The 9394-nt window shown below is 45.1% G+C and overlaps 1 protein-coding gene across 5 annotated transcripts in view; it reads left to right on the forward strand.

Moving 5' to 3' along the window:
* Positions 1 to 3137, forward strand: part of Ints10 (integrator complex subunit 10) — a 29781-nt gene extending 26644 nt beyond the window's left edge. For 3 of the 5 annotated variants that reach the window (XM_023714648.1, XM_004630621.2, XM_023714649.1), the window contains one exon: positions 2782 to 3137. In XM_023714648.1, coding sequence (XP_023570416.1) covers positions 2782 to 2938 — 157 coding nt within the window. In that variant the 3' untranslated portion in view covers positions 2939 to 3137. Of the gene's footprint in view, positions 1 to 442; positions 521 to 2781 lie in introns of all 5 variants that reach the window. The other 2 variants (XM_023714650.1, XM_012514627.2) reach the window with 1 other exon arrangement.
* The last annotated feature ends 6257 nt before the right edge of the window (positions 3138 to 9394 follow it).

The following is a 9394-nucleotide window of genomic DNA, read 5'->3' on the forward strand; positions in this document are numbered from 1 at the left end:
TTGGGGTTTCAGTCCTTTTAGAGGTGTTACACAGAGTCACCAGGTGTGTTTCTGGGACTGGCATGGGCGTGAGAAGAGCACAGAGTCAAGGCTGGATTTGCAAATATGTCCTCCCAAATGATAATGCTGTTCCTCTGCCATCCAGGGGCATTTCACTGTCTTCTTCCTCACTGGTGGCTTTTAATACCAAATTTCAAGTGGATTGAGTTCTGGGGCCAGCAGCCAGGTGGCATCTGGCCCCTCCCCACAGCCAGCCAGTGCAGTGAGGGCTGTCTCGCTTCTCCCCAGTCTCCCCGGAACATACTGCAGCCAGGGGCGCGTCACAGTTAACGTCTCTGTACAGTCCGCTTCAGTCTTGTGTATCTTCTCCGGAGTGTTGTTTTTGCAGTGCAGGGTGAGCCGGTGTGGGTGTTTGAATGCTGCTGTTTGCTGTTTTTTAAAGGCCTTCTAGCCCTCCCCTGGGGTTACTGCAGCAGGAATTCTTACCTGTGCTTCAGCCCAGCATACAGACTGCTGACAGGTACCACGTGGAAACACCTGCTCATAGTGTGCTGTTTGTCCACATGTTTTCCAGCCCATGGTTTCAGCTCTTTGTTCTTCAGTGCTCTTTTTCATGCTTTATTTTTTTAATTTGTTCTGCATTCCTTAGCAAACCATCTGGTTGTAATATTGTAACATTTCTTATTTTTTTTCCATAAGTTGCCAGTGTGTTTGTGTTCAATTTAAAAATCATTATGGATCTGGAAATAAATATGAAAGTTTTATAAAATTGTATTAAATTAAGTGCACATTCAATTAAGTACTGAACTATGATTTTCTTGCTAAAACCTGAGGTCATAAATACTTAGGATGCTGAAGTTAGAGATAAATTTTTGTAGAAGGATTTCTAATGTTAGGGACCAGTATAGTGCTGATCTAACTGGGCATGAGCAGTTTCCTCCAACCACTGGTACTGTTTTCAGACCCTGCCTTTCTGAATTGAAAATGTTTTATAAGCTAAAATAATGCCATGCTGATTAGATAATTTATCCTATTTTTAAAGTGAAAGTTAATTACAGTCATGCGTTACCTGCAAGAGTATTTTCTGGAAACACATCATTGGGTGATTTCATCGTTGTTTGTGTGAACACTGCAGAGTGTGCACACACACAAACCTAGTGGGTGTGGTGAGCTGCAGCACACCCAGGCTGTAGGGGAACAACATGGTCCCTAGTTGAGTGCAGCGTTGTTATGTGGCGCATGACTGTAATTCTTTACCTAAACTTACTAAGGGAATAGAGGTGCTGATGGAAATAAGAATGAGCTGTGTGCTGCTCTTTGTATATGGAAACGAAACCACCAGACCATGATCAGCAAGGGTGCGATTCCATACTTTTAGTCCTATTACAGGGACAGTTTGCCTGTTAGCTCCCTGCCTGCAAATGCCAGCATCATCTGCTTGGCCAGGTTGGGATTGCAGCCCAGGCTCTGGAAGAGCAGTGTCTCAGGGCAGCACGACGAGGTTTATATCCACTCCCACAGGGACTCAGAGCTTCCACCTCACTGTCACTGTGTCCTAGCTATGGATTTGAGATGTACACACAGAACTGTGCATTTTCTCCATGGCCCTCCTGTGTCACCACATAGTTCTTAAAAATGTCCATGGCCATTGTAGCTTGTTTTGTAATAGCTTCACCAGTCTTAACAAATCCTGATGTTTTTCTTCTATTGTATTGCAATCTTATGACTCCTGTTTACTTCTCATAATTAATACTTTAAAACAAATATTTTAGAGTGATGTCCAGAGGTTATTTTGTCCAGAACAGAAAGCTAATGTTGAAATGTTGCTCCTTGCCTGAGGAAGTTAGGCAGCAGTAGGGGGCAGTGAAGGACTGGATTTCGTTGGCCTGAATCTTGTCCCATGTCATACAGCTGCCACAGTAGCTGAAACTCCTTTCCTTCCGAGCCACTGATTTTCGCTGGCTTTCCTTTCCTGTCTTCATTTGGTTGTCTTCAGTTTTCTGGGACTTTGCTTGTGATTTCCTTTTCTGATATGCATGTGTTGGGGTACAGTGAGACACCCCGATACTTGTGCTCTCACTGACCTTTCCACAGACACACAGGTCCCTCTGAGCACCTGGACAGAGCTTGTCTTCCGGGGACTTGGAGGCCACTGACCTTTCTTAGGATCCTGTCCCTTTCCCAACCCATGCCACCTTCCTGCCTCAGGATACCTTTTTTTAAGCAGATGAAAGTGTAGGTGGGCCCAACTCTCAGGTGCCGCCCTCTGGTACCCTGGGGAAAGAGATGCCTCAGGACTCTAGGAACTGCAGAAGCCCTTCAGGAGCCCCAGCTGTGCGAACCTTGGCAGGAACTGGTGTTCTCAGGATCTCTGCTTCCCTGCTGCTGCTTCTCCAGTGTGCTGGCCTGGCTGGATGCCAGTAGTCATAGCCAGTGGGACAGCAGCCTTCACATCCCACGTAACAGCACTGTTAGTGAGCCAGCAGTAGGGACGTGTCAGATCAGAGCTTCAGGGATTCAATGGCATTTCACTGAGCACAAGTGTTTCAAATAAATTATATGGGGTGGTAAAAATACCTTTCTAGTTTCAAGTCTTGCTGAGCAGGAGTGGGTAGGAGTGGTTGTTTGGTTGCAGCTTTTCTTTTTAAATTTGATTTAAACATAAGTTTTTACTTATGTATACTTAGATATGATACAGCTTTATTCCTACGTAAGTAGCACCAGTCAGTGATGCTGCTGCTCACTTCTGGTCTCTGTCTGTTTCCCTGTCACTAACCTCAGGCACCACACAGTCACTCGTGGCATCACCAAAGGTGTGAAGGAGGACTTCCGCCTGGCCATGGAGCGCCAGGTCTCCCGCTGCGGCGAGAACCTGATGGTGGTGCTGCACAGGTTCTGCATTAATGAGAAGATCTTGCTGCTTCAGACTCTGACCTGATGAGGGGGTTTGCACCAGAGCTGGTTGCTGCGTGGTGAGAAGCGCTACACGGCAGCGATGTCACCATTCTCAGAAGAGCGTGCCTGAGCTCCAGCCCCGGGTTGTGTGGAAGTAGTGCACAAAGCCTGCAGAAGTTATTTCTATTTTTAAGAGTCATGTTTTGTAATTTTTGTAAATAAAAATCATCCTAAAATTTGAAGTTTTAGAAAAGTTAAAACAGGGTCTCACTGTATAGCTTGGACTCATAGTGATACTCTTGTCTCAGCCTCCCCAGTGCTGGGATTACAGGCGTGTGCCACCACGCCCAGTTTACATGGCCGGCTCATGCCCCGGAGCAGGGCCAGTGCAGCATGTGGTTTGGAGATAGAACCCAGGTCCTTGCATTTGCCAGGCAGGCACCTAGACCTCAGAGCTATCTCCCCAGCTCTCAACACCTTTAGGCAGAGTTGAATTTGAACCTTCTCTGTACCCACTGGATAGTCTTCTGAAGGAACAGTGCTCAGGGGGCCTGTAAGTCAGGGAAGGAAGTGGATGTAGAAGCAGGGGAACTAGAGAAGCTGCCCTGGTCAAGGATCAGGAGGGCCTGCTACTGCGCCAGGACAGGGTAGTCCTGGTCTGTACACAGGGCGCAGGCATAAGGCCAGCCTGCCCTCTGCTTCCTGTACCGTAGACGGCAACTTAACTTCTCTGTGCTTCACTCTGCCTTGAAAGGTACCATTTGCATACATGTGTGTGCCTGTATACACACTGTCTCAGTTACTCTTCTCGTTGGGGACAAAACACCCAACACCCAAAATTAAGGAAGGAAAGGTTTATTTAGCACACAGTTAGTGGAGGTTTCAGTCCATACTCAGCTGGTTCCAAGGGAGAGTGTCACATGGCAGAGGGCAGCCTTTCATGGCATCAGAAAACAGCAAAGAGAGGGACTGCAGCTGAGGCTGCTAGCCAGCCTCTCCCCTCTCCTCACCTCTGTATGCAGATTACCTGCCCCAGGGCTGTGTAGTGCTCATTTGCACTCATAGTCCCATCACTGGATCATAAATTAATCACACTAGAAGGTGCCCCTTCTAGTGACTGCATGAGACAAACCGTAGCACATACACAGGAGCAGTTCCAAAGGAGTGCACGTGGCCACAGACCCTAGGATGTCTGCGTTTTCTAACACGCCAAAACGTTTGAATTTCTTCTGGTTTAGGTGCATATCCCCAGACATGCTCTGTGTAGTATTTTAGGAGCTTGGTGTCAGGGTGCTGCTACCCAACGGTGTTGCCTGTGATTAAGGGTGCTTCATAAGCTGTCGGTAGAAAGGGCTTCCCCTTCCTCAGTAATGCTATATAGGTCCTACAAAGCACATTTTTAAACTAAGGGGTACAAAGTGATAAGCTGGAAAGAAAAGGAATTTTATTCTCATAATGTTGTCTTTAGTCCAGTAATTTAAGGAAATCTCACCCAGATTGCATAGTGCCACTGTTCTTGGACCACAAATCACCTCACTTCACAGGGTGCAGTCAACAGTCGTGTGTCTGTCTCAAGGACACAGACCCTGTGCTGCTGAAGTTCTGCCCTGCTCTGACATGTGGTCCAGCTAAGCGTGAACACACCCACTGAATAGCTTTTGAGCTCAGTTTACATTTCCTGAGCAGATAGATTAGGATTACGGTTTCTGTTTCACTGATGTGATGTAAAATAAACACTAAGCTAGTGTTGAGTGGAATCCAGAACAAATGCTGAGGAGCTTTTCCACCCCTAAAAATAAGTCAAACTACAAAGAAAAAGCCAAGCAGAGATGATAGTAACTTGTGCCCGGGCTGTCAGCTGCTCTACGGTGTTGCAACATCCTTGTCTGTTGTATTTTTGCCCTTTTCTGTCTGCTGCACAATTCTGCAATTCAAGGTTTTCAGAGAGAAGAAACCTTTATCAAAGAGTTGAGTGTAAAAGGAGGATGGGTAGCTAAAAAGACTCACATGTGCCCTGACCTTCCTGTTTGCTGGGGTTCTTTTTTTTTTTTAACCTAAAAGGGATTTTCTTGTTTACTCTTTTTATTGTTTGTTAAGTGGTAAGAACACATGAGATCCAGCCTCTGCAGATTTTGAAGTGCATAGAACAGTATTAACTATGGGCAGGGCGCTGAGCCACGCTTCCTGGCACTGCCTCACCCCCCAAAAACTAACTACAGCAGCTTCCAGATTTCCTTCTTCCTGTCCCTGGCAGCCACCTTTCTACTCTCTGTGTCCACTCTCTTACACTGGAAGGAGATCACTCTCTTACACAGCAACATAGTTGTTCCAGGAAGACATTTGGTTAAAGGGGATCAGCCAGAAACAGACAAGCACTGATTCTAAGATAAAGCATCTCATTCTCTTATGTAGCTTCTCTGGCTCCTTGTTTTCCCAAAAGTTTTGTCTCTGACTTTAATTCTTCACTCTTTTATTAATGGAAACATAACTAAGCTCTTGACTGTTCAGCTGTACACTTGTTGCCTGCTGCAGGCATTGATACAAGGGATGTCTTATTAAGGTCTGTTCTCACAAGTGATTAAAAGTACAAATGGAAAAGATAATTTCTTGTTAGAAGTTGTGTGTAGCAGTGAGGGCAGCTTAGGGGTTCTCCTGCTAGCCTTGGCACTCATTAAACACCTTAGTAGGCTGTTAAGCAACACTTGTGAAAATAAGTTTTGCTGTGGAGGCATGTCCCATTGCCACCGTGGCTCCCTTCCAGATTCAAAGCCCGAATGCACGTCTCCCTGTGATGGGCATGTGTGTTCCTGGATGCTGCCAGAGTGGCTCTTTTCTGAGAATTAGCAACTTCCGGTAGGAGAGAAGTTGGCTGAGATGAACTCACAGAAAGTTAGGTGATAAATTTAACTGTGATACACCAAATCGTGGAGAAACAGCTGTTATTTTTAACTGACTTGGATTAAAATAGCATCTAACATTTACCGATCACTAACTACCACAGGCACTGTGCAAAGTGTTTCACTTACCGTTTCTCATATTCCCAACAATGCCAGGAGACAGATAGAATGATGTATAGATAACAAAACTGAGACTTGGGAAGTGACATGAGGTGACATAACTGACTAGTGACTGGCAAGAATTTGATCTCTACATGAAGGACTGGATTCTAGTCCCAACCCTTGTGTTAGACTCCTTAAAAGCTTCTGTGTGCTTGCTGTGGAGCTGGACTCTGAGGAATATGTAAGTAACTAAAGACAGAAGAGTACAGACTCGGTGTGTCTTCTACCTGGAGGAACTGGACAATGGGGCACTCATACGGCTCCCACAGACTTCATTACCCCTGTGTTAGTTGTCTTTTAGAGGTGAAGCCCTAAGGAAGAACGGAAAGATGTTATGGTTTGTGTGCATTTGTCCCTGCCAAAGCCTCATGCAGTCACTGAGGTGCAACTCTACAGTTTGTGTATTAATTCATGATATAAGGCTGGGATTACGGGTGTGAGTGCTGCAGGGATTAGGGGTGTGAGTGCTGCACCCAGCCTGCAGGGGATAGCGTGAATGTAACAAGAGAGACAGACTACCTCTCCTTATGCTCTTCCTGCTTTGCTGCCTCCTGCTGCCATGAGCTGCTGCCTTCTGCCATGTGCCGCTCTGCCTTGGAGCCAGCTGAGTATGGACTGAAACCTCCATCAATTGTGAGCTAAATAAACCTTTCTTTTCTTCATTTTGTGTGTTCCAGCAACGAGAGGAGTAACTGAGACAGATGTGTGGAAAGGCTTTACCAAGGACACACTGAATTGTGAACTATGAAGTGGATTTTTATTAGATGAATAAGCTTGTTGGAAATAGTCTAACATTTTAAAACTCCTTTCAGGTGCTAGTAAGTAGCAGGCATTTGGCCAGACGCTAGAGGCATTAGAATGAACAAGATGGGCTCCATCTCTACCTTCACAGAATTAACAGCCTAGTGGGCAGCCCACCTCCAATGGCCCTGAGTTCCCTTTTTGGAACTCCATCCCATCTTTCCCAGTCCCCTCAGTCTTCTTGCCATTTCAGCTTCAGTATGAGCCCAGAGCTCACCACAGTTCTACCTGGCAAAGGAAATAAGGAGCTGGCTCAATCACACACATCTTCATGAAAACTGCTCTACTTTCATCTTTCTCATGATAAAAATTACTTGGTCCTAATGGTACAATAGCAAACACTGTGTTTCCCTAATGAGTTTTCTAAATTTATTTACATGCCTACAGATGGCAGCTCCATAGGCCTACTAGAGACCTATTTCAAAGAGTGGGTCAAGCTAAATGTTCCTTCTGAATTTTTTTTTTTTTTTTTTTTTTTTTTTTTCAGAACCAGGGATTGAACTCAGGACCCTGTGCTTGCCAAGCAGGCACTTACTCTACTGAGTTATCGCCCTGGCCCCTTTTATTTATTTATTCATTTATTTTTGTTATTTAGGGCAGGGTGTACAGGGTCTCACTGCATAGACAGGAATCATAGTGATCCTCCTGTTTACAGCCTCCCAAGTGCTGGGATTACAGGCGTGTGCCACCACGCCATCTCAATTGCCATCTCAATGCACCCCGGGGGTGGGGCTGGCATGGCAGGCTCCGGGATCAAACTCCTGGCCCCTGCATCTGTCTAAGCAGATGCTTTAATCTGCTGAGCCATTTAGCCAGCCCCCTTCTGAAATTTTAATCTCTAAAAAAAAAAAAAAATTCCTTATGAATTCCTGCATAATTTCTTCTTTTCTGTCACATCTGTTCAAATTGTTCAGACCCTAGGTATTAGTTTCCTAGTACTTCTGTAAAAAAGTATAATGAATTGGGTTGCTTGAAAGAAGAGATATCTATTATTGCAATTCTTAGGAAGCACAATAGGAACAGAATTAACAGCCTAGCGATCAGCCTACCTACCTCTCATGGAGGTTCAAATAGAAAAGTCAAGGCATCACCAGGGCCAGGCTGTCCCTGAAACTGGTGTGACCCTTTGCCCATTCTTAGATCTGATGGTGGCAGCAGTCACTGACATCCTCTGACCCATGGCTGCATCATTCCAGCCTCTCCCACCATCACCTCTGGGGCCCTCCCGTTCTCTCCCTGTCCTTTCCCTCCCCATCTCTGTCCATGTCCTTTCTTCTCCAAGGACATCAGTCGTTCCTCAGCTAGGATCTGCTTGCTCTCGAAGGACCCCATCTAAACTGACTGTAACAGCTGTGAGCCTATGTTCAGGTAGGGTCAGAGGCTGACATACTGGGGGTGAGGACTGCCACATATTTGAGGGGACACAATCAGTGATAGCCTCACAACTTTTTCATCTTTCATTGTTTCCGTTTACCTAATCTTACAGAACAGCATCACTTTCTCCACATCTCATGGAATTTGACGTTTTCTATACTCCGTATCATTCAATTCCACAAACAGACTTTATATGTATACAAAGCAAGGGCAAGTATTTGTTCTTAGAGAATTTATGCAGCAAATGTTTTTTTCTTTTAAATGGCCAACACCTGGCCTGCATGCTGGCCCCGCCCCTGGGCATGCTGAGATGGTTGTGGTGCTGGGGACCAGTAATCCCAGCTCTTGGGAGGCTGTAAACAGGCGGTTCACTAGGAGTCTAGGAGTCGGATCTAGTAGTGAGACCCTGAACACCCTGTAGACCCTTCCCTAAAATAAAAATAAATAAATAAATGGCCAACACTAGAAAATATGACTCTTTCTGGATGCCTTCATTCTGTTCCAATGTACATAAACTCATAGGTGTGGGAGGATGTGATTTTAGAGTGACACATTAATCACTTTCCCTCAAGGGTACCCACTGGAGGTGAAGACAAGGGTATAAAGTATTTCTGGTTCATAATTAAAAGTCAAACAATTATCCGTGTCTAGGGAGAGAAGCCTTCTTTTATGACTACCAATTTTGTTTCTCATAAAAAATTTAAAAACTAAAGAAACTGCTTCTAGGACATAAAAAGGAAAAAGAACATAATGGATTTTAAGAGGGTGTTCTTATGAGTTGGAGCTTATATTGAAACACCTTGATGCATCTCTTTATCTGGTTAGCAGTTGAGCAAGCCAAATTCTAATGGCCAATTTGATATGTTCTTTTAAAATATTGATGGTGAAGTTCTGTATCATTCTCATGTTTTCTTTGTACTATTTTTTTTTTAATGGCACAGGGCTCATTACGCAGCTCTAACTCATAGTGACCCTCCTGTTTTCAGCCTCCCCAGTGCTGGGATTACGGGTGAACCCATATCTGGTCTCAGTGCCTGGCTCAGTGGCCTGGGGGTGGGGCCAGTGCAGCATGTGGGACCAGGAATCAAACCCCGGTCCCTGCACCTGCCAAACCAGGCACTTAGTCCACTGAGCTATCTCTCCGGCCCTCTTTTTACTATTTTGTATTCTCTGTAATAGTAAAAAATATTGAGAGGCACTTCCTTAGGCACATATTGAACAATGGGAGACATAGCCACTGAAAAATGCTTAATGAAAGATCACCT

The sequence above is a fragment of the Octodon degus genome, unplaced genomic scaffold (assembly GCF_000260255.1).
Source record: "Octodon degus isolate 3935 unplaced genomic scaffold, OctDeg1.0 scaffold00036, whole genome shotgun sequence".
NCBI lineage: Eukaryota > Metazoa > Chordata > Mammalia > Rodentia > Octodontidae > Octodon > Octodon degus.